At 42.8% G+C, this 17,019-nt stretch overlaps 1 protein-coding gene across 1 annotated transcript; it reads left to right on the plus strand.

The window, feature by feature from the left end:
• The first annotated feature begins 354 nt into the window (after nucleotides 1–354).
• On the plus strand, nucleotides 355–14,254 carry BMP2 (bone morphogenetic protein 2). The gene is made up of 3 exons (XM_070956260.1): nucleotides 355–431; nucleotides 3,380–3,735; nucleotides 12,960–14,254. The coding sequence occupies exons 2-3, from the start codon at nucleotides 3,384–3,386 to the stop codon at nucleotides 13,802–13,804; spliced, it is 1,197 nt and encodes a 398-aa protein (XP_070812361.1). The 5' UTR covers nucleotides 355–431; nucleotides 3,380–3,383; the 3' UTR covers nucleotides 13,805–14,254.
• Nucleotides 14,255–17,019: the final 2,765 nt, after the last annotated feature.

Genomic DNA, 17,019 nt, shown 5'->3' on the forward strand with positions numbered 1-17,019 from the left:
CGAGCCCCACCGGGATGTTTTCTCCTCCGAAAAGCGTGCTGGGATTGTGGCGGACGAGACACTACTAGAGCCAAGCGGGGAGCACCCCCCCCACCCCCACCCCGTAGCTCGGACAGGACAGCGTCGCGTCTGAAGGCGGCTTTTTCCTCGGACCTTCCTCGAAGTGCCGAGGGAAGAAGTGGAGTCCGCTGCCTCGGTCACTTTCCGCCCCCCACGTCCTGCGCCTCTTTTGCCCCCGCGGCCGGGACGCCCGATCCTCTCCCGCTGTCGGACCAGAACGCCGGGCCGGGGGGAGGCGGGGCCGGAGAGCCGAAGGGATCGCGGGACGCCGCTCGCTCGGCCAGGCAACTTCGATGTGGAGGCTGGCTCGATGGACGTGCCCGAGTGCGTTGCTGCTGCTGCTGCTTAGGCGATCGGCGGCATCCTAAAAGGTAGAAGTGGGGATGGCGGAGGTCGGAGGAAAATTGGGGGTGGGGGGGGATCGCGGGAGACAGGACGCGGCTGAAGGCAACACCTGCCAAGGCTCTTCCGAGGGTCCGGTCCGCCTCAGCTCCTTCCCTACTTCCAGTGACGTCGGTGACCCTTCCTTGTCCCCTCCCGGTGCTCCCCCAAACCTTTCCCGAAGGAAGAAACAAGGGCCAGCCCTTCTTGATTTCAGGTGATTGTAGGATCGCAGAGGTCCCTCTCCACCTTCCATTATCTTGGTCTGTGCCTCTGTTTCCCCAGTTCTTGATAAGCTGCATCAAGGGTGGTTTCTTAATCTCTCTGTGTGAAGCAGCCACTTAAAGTACCCCAAAAGTTTGGGGGGAGGTGTCATGGTGGAGGATGCATTTGAAGCAAATACCCTACATAGCGTGTGCTTCCCAAGCAGTAGTCCAGCATCCTCTTGAACAACTTTCCCCAGCCTAGTGCATGCCAGAAGTTGATCTACAACTCGCATCCTTTGCCAACTATCTGGAGAGCAAGCAGGAATTGATAAAAGTTATTTATTTATAACTTTTATAAAGTTATATTAAGTTATTTATACTGCTGCTGGGTTTTCCAGCAGCACTATGGAAACCCACCTCAATGTATAGGTTGAGGCCCCCCACACCGGGTGGGATCCTTTGTTTTTTTTTACACATATCACCCCCTTACATGATACCAAGTTGTTCCAACTCCTGCCCTTTCTCTTCATCTGAAACCTTCCATTTCCCCTAAAATGTGCTTCCATTTGTGGATTTGGGTGCGCATGTGTGCGTGCGCTTGGTTTCTTCTGGGTTTGACATCAGGCCTTTTTCTGCACATCGGAGTCTTGCCCTGTGCTTTCCCTCCTCCTTTTGCAAATCCCGTCCAATGAACTAATCCCTCTCTCTAGGCTGCAAATGGTTGCACCGGGATTAGTTACCTTGACTGAGTAAATACAAAGTGTTCAAACCCTTCACTGGAGCTGAAACAATTCATCTGTCTTTAAAACTGTATCGTAGATCGTAAAAATAACTTGTGTAAACCCTTGCTGTTTTAAGCAGAGTAAGTAACCCATTCACAAATGATGACTCACCTAGATCCATTCAGTTTTCATTCGCTGAATGAATCTAAGCACTGAACAATGTTACAGTAGACCAAATGCCATTACAGTCCAGAAGAGGGCGTGGAGAATGAAAAGAGTCATAGGGAAGAGATGAAGTTAGGTTTCCTGTGAAGACCCCACTAAATAATGGTTTACCTTTATCTCAAGAAGCAGGAGACACAGTAACGATGAATATGCACCCTTAATTGTCAAAACACAGCATCCCAATTATGCACACAGTTAGTTGCACATTTTAATGTACAGCTTATGCATTATGCATTCTTACTTTTAGGCTGGTTTATGCATGCTTAATTTTATGCTGTGTTTGCCACTTCAGTCTGTAATCTGTATTTTAATCAGTAGAATCATGGTTTTCACTGGCATAAGTTATCTATATCCAGTTCTTAGGGAATCAGCAAGTAGCTTTGCTGATTCCCCTAAGTGATGGGAAGTTCCTCCTGCTAATTTTTTACTACAATTCAGAACCTTTCTCCATTAATAATGCTCAGGTTTACTTTAGTTAAGAAGTGAGTTAGCTTCCCTTTTTATTGATTTTTCTCTTTAAAATCTAAGCCTTGTTTTTCCTTCTAATCTGTTAAGAAAGCGGCTTTTCCTTGTTGGAACAAGCCTCTTTCAGAGATAGCAGTCATATGTTATTGATTCCCCAAAGCCAGCAGTCCATTGTATATCCTCCTACTCCCACTCCCAGCCCTAAACCCAAGACTTTTGAGTGGTTGCCTGTTTCAGGAAGTTCTACTTCCTTAGCCCCATCATGTTATAAATATTTGGGGATTCCCCATATCCTAATCATTTCATTTCTCTTTACTCTTTACTCTCAGAAGTGAACATCTGCTCTTGGGTAACTTGGAAATCATGGTCTGGTTTTAGAAATCTCATTTTGCCAAATCTGGCAATTGGTTGCTCCCAAGATACACTGTGCCATGGATTAACATGGTGGAATCTTACTGCTAAGGCTATGAGATGCACCCCAATTTGTCATGAATGAAGGCAAATGTACGTGTCTTAGGATAATGTTGCAGGATCCAACCTGGGTCGGTCACCCGGATGAGAGATTTAATCGGCGGTATAGAAATAGGAACAAATAAAAATAAATAAATAAATCTTCTGAGCTTCTGGACCAGGGGTGAAATCCAATTTTTTTCCTTACTGGTTCTGTGGGCGTGGCTTGGTGGGTGTGGTAGGGGAAGGATATTGCAAAATCTCCATTCCCACCCCACTCTGGGGCCAGCCAGAGGTGGTATTTGCTGGTTTTCTGAACTACTCAAAATTTCCGCTACCAGTTCTCCAGAACCTGTTAGAACCTCCTGGATTTCACCCCTGTTCTGGACTCATACTGGAACTCATCCTCGGGGAACTTCTCTCTTCCCTGAGGATAGGCTCCAGCACAAATCTGAAAGCTTGGAAGACTAAACCTCTGGCCCTGGTGTCCAACCAGATTGGACTCCAATTTGTGTCTTGTGACCATGGCATTCTTCTTTCCTGCGCTATCCAGCTTTGAGTGGCATGTTGAGTGAGCCTTGAAAGCCTATGCCATTAAACCTCAAATTCATCATACAGTTTAGACAGGCAGTAGCCGTGGATGGGGGAAGGAGGGCTGGAGACGTTTGGTACTATTTTCACTTCACGTGGCTTTTCCAGAAGAAGAAAGTTTGAACTTATTCAGCAGTCAGACATCTTACTAGGAGGACCTGTCCGTGGAATGTCGCCTCTGTTTGATCCTTCTGCATGCTCCCAAATACAGAACTAATCATGTCCCCCTCCTTCCATTGGAATCTAACTCCGTCTTTTGATTTTGTGCCTTGTACATAGGTTGATGACCATGGTGGCCAGGACCTGCTCTCTATTAGTGCTGCTGCTTTATCACACACTGCTAGGGGGCTCTGCCAGTCTCATCCCCGAGGTGGGCGACCGGCGAAGATTCAGTGCTGATTTGGGCCAGCCGGCTCCGCTGCAGCTCTCAGAAGAAATCCTGCGTGAATTTGAACTGCGTCTGCTCAATATGTTTGGGCTTAAGCGGCGGCCCACCCCAACCCAGAATGCTATTATCCCTTCCTATATGTTGGAGCTCTACCATCTGCATACGAGTCAGAAACCAACTTCCATGGACTATAGCCTAGAGAAAGCGAGCAGTAGAGCCAATACTGTCAGGAGCTTTTATCACGAAGGTAAGGAAAATGAGTTATTTATCCAACTTCCAACTTTGATAACCTACTCCAGTTAAAATTAAAATTGCTCTGAGTTGAAATATTTGCAACCTGCAGCTCTGGGTTGCGAAGATATATTCTGGCAGTGTGGACACTTCTGACCTGTTATTCACTCATTTGCAATTGCGGTAATACTTGCAATTTAAATAACAGCAAGCCCCTTCTTTGCTGCAATGGAGATCAAACTGAATCTTTAATTTTTTAGATTTAGACATGCTGAATTTGGCCAGTTTTGAAAATGATCCATTTAAATGTAAGGCTTTTTTTTTTTTAAAAAAAGCCATTTGTGCAAAAGAAACAAGAAATTATTAGAAAATAATAAAGCGCGTGAAATGTAATTGTCCCTTTTGATATCATCTCTGCTGACATTTCTTCCTGTGCGAGTAGCACAGCTGTGCCTGAGCAGTTTATAGAATTAACTGGTATTCCAAAAGAGCGTTGGGGAATTTATGGTGTTCCAGATTGTGCTGAGTCACATTCCCCGATATCCCACACTATAGGCTGGGACTGCTGGAAGTTGTAGTTCAGCAACAACTATGGGGCCACTGCTTTCCCAAACCCCACCTGAAAACCAGTGCTAGAGCCTTGATAATGTGTTCATGGACGTGCTTCTTAGTTTTCTGGTTTTTGTATAACCTTCCAGTGGGAAACACCAGTCTGAGTTGGTGTTGGAAACTTTCAAGCATATATAGACATTAATATTTTTAAATCAGCATAGAGATGACTCCGGTTCTACCAGTTGTGCTTGGGTCCAAATTATGTGGCAAAAGTGGAATCTTGTTGCCGCAGGGTTACAGAACTGCCTGCTGCCAATTTGAGTATCCTAAATAGAAATTTTGTAAAATATAATATCTGGACAGAGACATCCTATATATCCTTCCCTACCATTCATCATAATAAGCATCGTTGTAGCTTGCTTGACAATTAAAACGCACTTCAGCCAACATTCAGTTAGGTTTTCAGGAACTGACCTGTGGTGAATGCCTGAGCTGAGGCAAATGAGATTTCAGGATGATAGGAACTGCTGTCCCTTTTACAGTCTAAGTTCGTTGTTTTATTGTGCGTGTGGTTGGCTGGTATTGAGGGTGGTCAGTTTACCTGCTGTGGTAAAAATTCCAATTTTGCTCAATTTTGCTCAAAGAGATGCGCGTATATAAATTATATGAAACAGCCTGGAGCAAAATTGGGGAGGAGTAGAAAGAAACCAGATTTTTCTCCCCTCCAAAACAGCTAGAAATTTTAGTAAAAATGAAAATTGTGTTTCATTAAACGTGTAGATAGCATAGTTTTCATACAAGTGAAATATTAATTGTTATGGGCCTTTGCATGAATTTCCTTTTGAAATGATTTTACCTGATCCATAGTTGACAAAGAAGGTAGATTTCTTTTTATTTTCAAGCACAGATTCTGTTCAAATTAGTTTCCACTGAGAACTGTTGGAGGCTAAGCAGTAAGAAAAGTCCGTCAAATATACAGTTGGCCGTAGGGTCACTTGGAAGGTTTTCTAATCCCTATCTAATCCCCGTGAGAGATCACTTTGACAATCAATTGTATTGTCTCCACTATGACTTTGTCTTCTGTTTAAATTTTGATTTAGTGTAGACCTAAGGGGTAAGCCCTTTAGAAAACAAGATTGATAAGTTTCAGAGCAGCTGTCCCTGGATTTTATAGGCAACTAGGGCTTACTGAGATTAAAAGCCACAGGCAAATATACTTTTACTAAAGGCAAAACAATTGTGAGTTAAGGCAATACTCTGCCTGTGCAGTCAGATAATTGGTAACAATGTCTTTTAGAATTAGTTTGTTTTATTAAATTAAAGGCACCCTGTCTGAAATATTCTGCAAAATGCACATATTGGGGTACATAAAACTTGAACTAACTTGTCCCCAGCCCTAAGGTGTAAAATATTGGATCTTCGTTTTGCAAACAATTATTTCTTTTAGTTCCCTGCTCTGTTTATCTATCCAAACTTTTCTGTATGGTTACACATCTCATTTCTCCTTTCCGTGTGTGATTCTAGGCACAATGTGTGCAATTAGTTTAGATGCATACAAACAGCTATTTAATACAATCTTCAAATAATATAATCTAGTAAAAATACCTGATAGCAATAGCATGATCAAAAGATTAGTTATTTCCAATTTATAGCAAGGGTGGGGAAGGAAGTGGATCTAATTAAATTTACGGATCTTACAAGAACCACAGCAGTGAGCAAGGATCTCTGACTTTTAATAAACCTCTTAACCATGATAGCAACTCCCCACCACCATCTGACATTAAGGAGCGATGGGGTAACAATGAGCGTGGGAGGGTTGATCTTAAATTAGTTCTGGCACTCAAAGCTATTTTTTTTAATTGTAAGTGTATCTTCAGCCCAAGGTTTGTGGACAATCTTGGGGTTCTACATGAAACACAAGGTAGTTCCTGCAAGCTTGAAGTTTGCCCAACCCTAACCTGCAGGTTCCTTATTCACTTTATTTCATCCCACCCACACCTGTGCTAATGCAATATCGGTACACCTGCAGAAGCTACTTATTCACTGTTTTTGGCAGCCATTACCAAATCAAAACTATAAACGCACAGCTGTTCATTTTTACATTATTGTCCTGGATTTACTATAAAAGTAAAGGAAAAAAGCAGACTGAACAAGTTATAAAGCTAATATGGCCAACAACACCCCCCCCTCACTCATACATATGTATTTTAGGTTTAATTAAATTTCTGTACAAGGGGTGTGGCTATACTGATTATGCTAACTAATAGCAAGTCTTAATGCGGTAAGAGGTTAATGTTGTAATTTAACCTTACACTGTGTTTACACTGCTTTGCGTATAAATATAAAACTAATTAATGGGAGAATGTATATTGCACCATCCACTTGTGTCAAATTGCATTTTAATGTACAGTTACACATGCACATGGTTCAAAGGAAAACTGATACATATTTCAGGCTACAAATTTATCTACCTTTACCTGGGAATAAATCCATCTACGTAAATTCCATAGTATTTACTTCTGAGTGAGTGTGTATGTATACCTAATTTAATTACTACAATTCAACTAAGCCTTATTCCTGTGAATTTCATTATTTATCCTGAATAATCATGGGAATGACACATGTAACTTGGAAAAATCTGCTGACTCGGTTTTGAAATTCTCTAGTTCAAATGGACACTTCCAGCCTTTCCAAAGACGTGGGTTTCCCCTTCTTTTCCCCATCTTTTCTTTTATTTATGTGTATAGATGTCTAACTAAATTGCTTAGCACTTCATTGGTGTTCCTGCTAAAGCTCTCAACTAAAAACTATCTTGGGTTGGGTTTTAATACTCAGTAACATCTGAAGGACTTGGTATCTCAGCCCTACTCTGTGAGCAAGTGAAGGGGGCGGGAGTGAGGCTTTGCATTTGAAAAGTGGATTTGAAACTTCCACTGAGTTAATTTGTCTATGTAAGATAGCAATCGTCTTTGGAGAACTCTGGTTTAGAAATGCAGTCACCATCCAGTGATTTTTGGAAGTCCATTCGTGACAAGTTTACCCTCTCGTTCAAACAATCTCTCAGAATGCCTGATAGGAAGGTGGGAAAAATGAAAGAGAAATACAATAAAAGTGCTTTAACAGCAACGTAGAAAGCAGCGTTTCTAAAGAGGGGAGGCAGAATAAAATAGTAAGGATTTGATTAAGACAGGAAAACGTAGGAAAAGAAAATGGATGCGACAAAATAGCTTCTGATATGCTTCTGTGGAGAGCCAATAATTGGAATAAATACAGGTAGTCCTTGATTTACCACCACAATTGAGCCCATCATTTCTGATGTTAAGAGAGACACTTCTTAAGTGAATTCTGCCCCACTTTACAACCTTTCTTGCCCCAGTTGTTAAGTGAATCACTGCAGTTGTTAAGTTAGTGACACAGTTGGCTTCCCCATTGACTTTGCTTGCCACCAAAGGGGATCACATGACCCAGGACACTGCAACCGTCATAAATATGAGTCGGTTGCCAAGCAGCTAGCTGAATTTTGGTCACATGACCACAGGCTACTGCTGTGGTTATAAGTGTGAAAAACACTTATCAGAAGTCATTTATTTCAGTGCCGCTGTAACTTCGAACGGGCACTAAATGAACTGTTGTTAAGTCGAGGACTACCCGTACTATTATTGGGAGATTGTTTTCTGGAAAACCCTCCTGTTTCTGTTTCCAGTTCAGATTAGGAGCAATAACCAGAGGACTGCTTCTGTGAAAGGACTTATGCATGCACCCATGAAGTCAAACATGTATAAGATGCTGTCAGCTCTTTAGAGAAAATCTAGGTGTAGGTTCCTGCTCATCTGATGATTGTGGGCGGCAAAAGCAGTGGTGCCCTTGATTTGAATGACCTGTCCTTATGAGAAAATTTGGCTTAATTATGGTATGTTACCCTTCAATGTGGCAATAGGGGATCTCCTTCCACCCAGTCATATGTATCCACAAAGTAGGATTGCCAAGCATCATCAACTTTCTGAGAAACTGCTGTCCTACAGCCGCCACGGAGGATCGAGTCAATTCTGCACAATTGGCATTTTACTTTAATGAAAAGCATCCTCCTCGCATTGAGCGGTGGCAAACCTCTCTGCGTTGTTTCATTAGTTGGGGCAGACTCGGGGGTATGAGATAAAACTTCAGTGGGATGGAGAAATGCAGCATAAGACAGCACAATCCTATACAAATTGAGTTAAAAATAAGTGCCGTAGAGCTTGGAGGATTTTGCGTAGCCTGCAATCCTCTAAATTCTTGAATTGTAGATGGAAAAGGAACAGTAATTACACAGTACCAAAGTTAGATTAGGGTGTTTTTTCCCCCCAGTGTATTGTTTTTTTTTTAAAAATAAAATGTTTTCACAGTCATTTATAGGACATTTAGACTGGACTTAGATATACAGGAAAATAAGTTGCCCTGAGCACACTGACAACATGCTTAGATTGGAATTTTTGGGGATTTATAAAACAAAATAATAGGCTGTGAAGGTAACCCAGGGATTACAAGCGCATAGAAAGACAGGTAAACAGCAGCTGTCTATGGCCTGTTGTTCTGGTGAACCCTCCCTAGCCACTGGGTAAGCTGTTGCTTTGACGCAGGCAGGGTGGAAATGGGAAAGCGGAAGGAAGAGAAAGGGGTGAAGACAAGAGCGAACGCAAGGAAAAAAATCCCCAGTCTTGGATAGCCAGACTTTGAAAAAGGTCTAATGGGGAATGTGGAAAACGTGCTTTCTGTAAGAATGGGGAGGTCAGGGATGTTTGTTAAAAGGCAGGGTGAGGAAACCACAGGATTTCTGGGCAGTGGGGTTTTAGGAGGTAAAGTGTGAAGATTTGAGGTGGGTGGAAATCCACAGACTAAAACTCCTTTCAGATGGTTTGGCAACTTTAAAAGTGCTTACAAGAAAGTGGACCTAGCCCATCTCTGGAAAGACTTAATTTCTTGAGGCAGAACTCAAAAAATCCTATAGTAGATTCTGCTTTGGAAATACATCTTTATATTACCATTCAGTCATTAGCAAGTTTGCCTTTAATCTACCTGCACTTTCTACCTCTCATGATACCTCCTGAAACAGGTGTTTCATCCTGTGATGTGGAAAGCCAAGAGCCCAGGATAATATTGCAACATGTACCAGCAGGCATGAGGCATTGATACAAAGCGGCATAGCGAGCAACAAACTAAGAATCAACAGCAGAGTTCAAACTAACTAAACCAACTAAAGTAAGCTGGAAAACATGTGCCTCTTGTTCCTGCTCATCTGTTCGGCCATGTAAATGCATGTTTCTTTTGAAATTGCATTGGGTGGCCCTAAACTGTGATTTTTTCAGGCATTGGAGAAGGAGAACTTTTTGAATGGTGGCCACCATGCCATAGCTACAGTAACATTAATGTTTATTTAGTCTAAAATCTAAAAACAAAAATGTATTAACAATAGAGCTATCTAAATCATGAGCATCCAATCTTTTGGCTTGTCTGGGCCCCACTGAGCGGGATTGTCTTGGGCCACATATAAAATATATAATATAGTTAATGTATATAAAACACATAATGCTAAAAGTTTATGATCTTATGGGGCCATGTTACTAGCTGTCCAGGGTGGCATGTGGCCTATGGCCTGCAGATTGGACATGCCTGATACAAATAGTACCGTGTTTTCCCAAAAATAAGACCCTGTCTTATATTTTTTTGAACCCTGAAATAAGCACTTGGCCTTATTGCCATGCACTCAAAAGCCTGATTGGGCTTATTATCAGGGGATGTCTTATTTTGGGGGAAACAGGGTATATATTATGCAGAGGCTCAAAAACAACAGCGTACTGCATTCAACCACACAGGTTGACCTCACTTAATATCTTGTCCCCAGTGAGTGGAGAAGGAGCCAAGTTTTTAAGGCATTCCTAAAGGCTAACAAGACCAGGGCCATCCATATCTCTGGAGATACATTGCTCCTGAGAAGGCATTCTCAAAACTGAACCCCATTAGATGACACCGCTTTATAGAAGGGAACTGGTGCATTCCATTCTGCTGTATTTGATGAGACAGAAGCAATTGAGATATGCAATCCTGCAATACCATGTGCCTGTGCTTTGTAGGGTTTCAACCAGGGGTGGGTTCTAAATTTTTTAATAACAGTTCTGTGGGTGTGGTTTATTTTGTGGGTGTGGTTTGATGGTCATGTGACAAACAATTCTTTAGTATTTAGCAGAGGTACTGATCTACCAGGCTTTTAACTGCTTGCAGAGCCACACCTGTCTACCCATTTGTTTTTGGAGCACACCGGTCTACCACCACACTGCCTTTTACCGCTGATCAGCTGTAGGGCGGCCCTTTGAAGCGCCGCGGCAAGAGTTTAAACAGTTTCTTGCTGCTCTGCCACCACCAAGATCATCGGAAAACGCTTTCAGGCAGCTTGGCCTCAATTGCCAATCTACCACTACCGAGCGGTTTACAAGGAGCGGATTGTTTCTAGCCAATCAGTTGGGAGGCTTCTTGGCTTCTCAATTTAAAGCTAAGGTGTCTTGGGTTTTTTTTCCTCTTCTTTGTCAAGTGAGCCCTGATTTTTTCCTTCTTGCTGATCAGCTGGGACTCGGGAGGCAGTGAATAGATTGGGGGCAGGGTCAGGCAGAGGTGGTATTTACTGGTTCTCCAAACTACTCAAAATTTCCACTACCGGTTTGCAAGAACCAGGGAGAACCTGTAACAACCCACCACTGGTTTCAACTAGCATCTTGAATTGTACCCAGAAGCCTACTGAGAAACACTGCATTTCATAGAGTGGAGGTGTTACATGAGCATATCACAAGGTGCCCAGATTGTGGCATTCTTCTACTGCTGCTGAGGATTCCAAATGAATTCCCTGTGATAAAGAATTGGCACTATGCCTAGCTGAGCCATAGCTATAACATTTATGCCTCTGTTATTAAAAAAGTGTCAGACCCAGGCTTAATTGTCCTTAGAGTCAACCTGCTGAAGTCCATGATACTTTGGCTAATCTTAAATCACTTAAATCCCATTAAGTTCAGTACAGTAGGTCTGTTTGAAGCAAAACTGAAGTGCTCACCCAGCCCAGTGTGTGTTGGTTTTGCTGTTGTGTAATTCCTTGATTGGCCAGGGCATATTTGCTCCCAGCCTAAACTAGAGATGTTGAGGGGAATGATGATTATGGAATACTAATTATGGAATTAGTGATTATGGAAATATTAACTATCTCTGCCTTTAAAAAAAAACCTCATGTTCAGAATTTCATTGAAAGAAATCCATTGGAAGGTTATGATTTAATGCTGGTTAATTTAAAGATCTGGTTAAATGATTGTATAGCAATTTATTTTTTTGAGCTGAAATTTTAAAGTAAGTAAAACCCACTCTATAAAATATTTAAGAATGCTTTATTCAGTTTCAAACTCAACCTTTGATTTCACCTTCCACATAAGTTTTGTTTTCCTTTCTATATGTATACGGCTATATAACCTATGTCTGTTTCTCTTCTTCATATCCTCTTTTTCTTGGCACTCCATCTTTTTAGTTTACTCCCCCTTAAAAAAAAAAAAACCACAAGAAAATATGGTTTAGGTTTTAGGCTTGCTTTGTTTCACTTGTATTTAAGATTTAGATTCCAGCCAGCATAGCAAAGCTAACAAGTCAGATGACCTTAATTCAGATTTTTGTTTAACCATGAAAATATGGACGAGAAACCAGGAATATATTGAAAAGGTAGACAAGATTTCTGTTCCACTTGCTTGAAATTCTGAGAGCCGTCCTCCCAAATCATTTGGAAAGACTTGGGTTGGAGAACACAGGAGATGACACATTGTACACACTGGGAGTCAAACACTTTCTCAAAACAATTGCACAGTACTCCTGAAGGCTTTTTAGCCGCTGAAGCATGAACTCCTATGTGCCCCTCAGCTCACAGTCTATAGTAAGCAAATAGTAGACGGACAACCACATGGCTGATAGGCTTGCCTGGCTTGATAAACACCGGATGCATCTGTTGTAATGAATGTTCACAACACTTTCCTTGGACCTTTGCGTGTGTTTACTGGACGGAAGGGTTAGGTCACTGTAGGTTCTCCCCTAAGTGAATGTCTAAATTCATCCAAATACTTTTCATTCAGGGCCCTCTTGAGTCAAATCACTGGGTGTGCTTTGCAAAGTTGCCTGTAATTAAGATAAAATCTTTTTGGATGGTAAGGTTTGTAAATTATGAAATTTGTGGCATAATACTTTTGGAACCAATTGGGGGAGACTGACATGAAAGCTGCAGCTGGGTGGTTTGTTTTTTTAAGAAATCTCAGAAATGCAATCCCTTTCCTTGATCCTTAGTCACTTTTTAATTACTCTTACAGGGCCCCTGCTAACCGCCGTGTTAAAAAAGAAAAAAAAAAATCTTTAATGCCCTTGAATTCCAGAGCAATGCCTCACATTTCTTCCCCTTTATTACGACCACCTGGAATTCAGAATGCAATCCGTTGGGATTGAAAGGCAGGACAGCAACCCAGAGCAATATTAAGCTTCATGAAAGTGATAAGTAGAAAGACAAGGGGCAGATTCTGGGTGTAATTGTGCATTGGTTTATGCCAAGGTGGTTTGAAAGTTTCAGTTCCGCAACTCAGGCGTTCTGCTGCAGGGTTTAAATTGCTGATTGCCCTTTTGCTTTTCTCCTCCTTCAATCAGAAACCCTGGAAGAGCTTCCAGAAAGAAGTGGGAAGACATCTCGGCGTTTCTTCTTTAACTTAACATCTATCCCTGATGGGGAGATTATCACGTCAGCTGAACTCCAGGTTTTTCGGGAGCACATCCAAGATGCCGCTGAACACGACAGCAGCTCTCATCACCGCATTAATATTTATGAAATTCTCAAATCGGAACGAGAGGCTACCAAGGACCCTGTCATAAGCCTCCTGGACACTCGCTTGGTGCATCACAACGCCAGCAAATGGGAAACATTTGATGTCACACCAGCTGTAATGAGATGGATTGCGCATGGGCAACCTAACCTTGGTTTCGTGGCAGAAGTGGTACATTTGAACAATGCCAGCAACGTCTCCAAGAGACATGTCAGGATCAGTAGGTCATTGCATCAAGATGATGCTGGCTGGTCTCGGATTAGACCCTTACTGGTCACTTTTGGGCATGACGGCATGGGACACCCGCTCCATAAGAGAGAGAAACGTCAGACCAAACCTAGACCACGCAAACGCCATAAATCCAATTGTAGAAGGCATCCTTTATATGTGGATTTCAATGATGTAGGGTGGAATGACTGGATCGTGGCCCCTCCAGGTTACAGTGCCTTCTATTGCCATGGAGAATGTCCCTTCCCATTGGCAGATCATCTGAATTCCACCAACCATGCCATTGTTCAGACGCTGGTCAATTCTGTGAACTCCAAAATTCCCAAAGCTTGCTGCGTGCCGACAGAACTAAGTCCCATTTCGATGCTGTATCTTGACGAGAATGAAAAGGTGGTACTAAAGAACTATCAGGACATGGTTGTGGAAGGATGTGGGTGCCGCTGAGGCAGCAGCAAAATGAAAGGGACAAATGGAACAGAAAAAAATAACACACACACACACAACTTGACACTTTAATATTTCCCAATGAAGACCTTATTTATGTTATGATATGGAGAATTAAACACATCTATTTTGAAAATCTATTTATGTCTACAGAAAAAAAAAAGTGAGGAAAGATATTTTAATCAGAGAGTTATTCCTTTTAAAGATTTTAAAACATATTTTAGTTGTACATTTTATATGGGTTTAACCCTCCCCCCCTCCTTCCCACAGCACATGAAGTATAAAGGTCAGATTCTTATTTTGTATTTATTTACTATTATAACCACTTTTTAGAAGAATAGCTAATTTGTATTTATATGTGTAATCCAAAACCAGCAGCAGCAGAAAAAAAAACAATATATAGGGTTTTGTACATAATTTAAAGTGAATGGTAGCTGTTTTCAGTTGTGTGTATTTAAGTTGAGATGCAGAAGGGCTGTTATGGCAAAGATGCATATATCCCATTTTGCTTTTTTGCAGTTCTACTGTTAAGGTCACAAGTGTAAACCCAATGAAAAAGGGCTAATCCACCCTGCTGACTCAAGATTATATTGTACAATTCTCAGGAATGCTGCAGGGTGGGCTGTCCACGCCGTGAGAAACTACCACGCTCTCATAGGCTTTGCCCAGCAAATGGAAAAAGGACGACTGTCCCTGCACGAAGCCCCAGGGGGGCTGCTAGGAAACATCTCTGTCCCCTTCGCTTCTTCTCACCACCTACCGAAAAGCAAGATGTTGATGCTGTTCCTCCCCTTTGGAATCCATTGTCCTGGCCAAATACTTAATAAAAGACCAGATTTCCTCCGTTTTCTAAAGCTTCTTCCTATTCGCCTTTCCTAACAGTGGCAAAGATGGGGTGTTTTGTTATAGAGCCTCAGAGTGTTGGGGGATGAGGGTGAGTGGGTGGGGAAACCAAGCACATTGTTCCTATTTGGGAGACAAAAGGTAAAAAAGTAACAGTAACAGAGTTGGAAGGGACCTTGGGGGTCATCTAGTCCAACCCCCTGCTCACACAGGACTAGGGATTTGAACCGTCGAACTGCCGACCTTTCTGATCGACAAGCTCAGTCTCTTAGCCACTGAGCCACCTAGTCAGGCCTGAGCGTATTACAGCACTGCATCGCAATGGGGAGAAGCCACATCTACGGGGCGACCCACTAGTACTAAAACAGAATGTTCATCAACTTTTTTCTCTTGAAAGAAGCTTCCCTCGATAATCTCAGATCTTTCCCCATTTTCATATTATCCATATTATATTCATATCCCACTGCAGTCCAGTTAAGGACTTTTAATGGTTTGCAAATATATAACAGAATAACAGAGTTGGAAGTGGCCTTGGAGGTCTTCTAGTCCAATCTCCTACTCAGGCAGGAAACCCTATACCAGTGATGGCGAACCTTTTTGGCACCGAGTGCCCAAACCGGAACGTGCGTGCATGTGAGCGTCCCAGAGCACCGGAAGCCTGAAGACAAGCTAGCTGATGCGCATGCACGTGCCAGCCAGCTAGTCTTTGTGTTTTTGGCATGCACGCTGGCCAGATGGTCTTCGTGCGCACCAGAGCACCAGAAGCCCGAAGATCAGCTGGCCAGCACTTGCATGCCTGTTTTCTGGCATTTTCGGCTGTTTTTTGGGCTGTTTTCAGGCCGTTTCCAGGCGCACCAGTGCCCACGAAGACCAGCTGGCCAGCGCACATGTACATGCCGGAAACCAGAAGACCAGCTGGCGATAGCGCATGTGCCCGCAGAGAGTGCTCTGCGTACCACCTCTGGTACGCGTGCCATAGGTTCGCCATCACAGCCCTATACCATTTCAGACAAATGGTTGTCCAATGTCTTCTTAAAAACTTCCAGCGTTGCAGCATTCACAAGTTCTGCAGGCAAGTCATTCCACAGATTAATTGTTCTAACTGTCAGGATATTTCTCCTTAGTACTAGGTTGCTTCTCTCCTTGATTAGTTCCCATCCATTGTTTCTTGTCCTGCCTTCAGGTGCTTTGGAGCAGGGGTCACCAACCTTTCGGACCTCAGGAATTACTAAATTCATAATTTTAAATCCCGTGGACCACTAATATGAATTTTTTAAAAAGATAAATAGTAATTAGCGCAATATAAAAAAATGCAAATAATTTTTCTGTGGACCACCAACATTTTCTCATGGACCACCAGTGGTCCACGGACCACCAGTTGGTGACCACTGCTTTGGAGAATAGGTTGAACTGCCCTCCCCGCCCCACTTCTTGGTGGCAACCTCTGAGATATTGGAACACTGCTATCATGTCACTCACTGTACATTTAAAATGTCCTGGATAAAAAAAAGCATTAAAAACTGCTGATACTGTAGCCCAAGTCAATTTGTGATCGATCTCAGCAGTTTCATTTAGCTATTAAATGGAGGGTGGGTGTGTCAGAGTACACCTTCTGGTAGCCCACACAGAAGCTGTTACAGAATGGATTGCTGCTACTACCACCATCTGAAACTGGCTTCTGAGGAAAGTGCAGGCCCAGGGCTCTCTAGGGCCCCTAATCTGCAGAGACAGTCTGTAGTTGATGGTATCAAAGACCACTGAAAAGAGCAGGATGGATGTACTCTTGTCCAGGTCACTGGAATACTTATCCATTAGCGCAATTGTCATCTCTGTCCCTTGTTTGGGTCTGAACCAGAGGTGGTATTCAGCAGGTTCTGACCAGTTCTGGAGAACCGGTAGCGGAAATTTTGAGTAGTTCAGAGAACCGGTAAATACTACCTCTGATCGGCCCCGCCCCCATCTATTCTCTGCCTCCTGAGTCCCAACTGATCTGGAGGAAATGGGGATTTTGCAGTAACCTTCCCCTGGAGTGGGGAGGGAATGGAGATTTGACAGTATCTTTCTCCTGCCACACCCACCAAGCCACGCCCACAGAACTGGTAGTAAAAAAAATTGAATCCCATCACTGGTCTGAACCCTGATGGGAAACAGTCCAGATTATTTGCTTTCCTGTGAGATGCTTTGTGATCCCTCACCCTTGTTTTAACAAACTTTTCTAAAAAGGCCGATTTAGAAACTGGGTTAACTAACTCCATTGGATCTTTGTAGGAGCCTTGAAGACTGGTAGTGGAAACATCTCAGCCTCTTTCAAGTTTGCCAGTTAGCACAGACACAGACACAGACACAGACACAGACACACACACACACACACA

This window comes from Pituophis catenifer, unplaced genomic scaffold (genome assembly GCF_029215685.1).
Source record: "Pituophis catenifer annectens isolate HBS135680 unplaced genomic scaffold, rPitCat1.0.hap2 SCAF_1, whole genome shotgun sequence".
Lineage (NCBI taxonomy): Eukaryota > Metazoa > Chordata > Lepidosauria > Squamata > Colubridae > Pituophis > Pituophis catenifer.

Bases quoted from the DNA above. Each gene is read 5' to 3' on its own strand.
- BMP2 (XM_070956260.1), top strand. From the start codon at position 3,384: ATGACCATGGTGGCCAGGACCTGCTCTCTATTAGTGCTGCTGCTTTAT. The intron at 3,736-12,959 runs GTAAGGAAAATG...TCCTTCAATCAG, and splicing joins CAGGAGCTTTTATCACGAAG to AAACCCTGGAAGAGCTTCCA.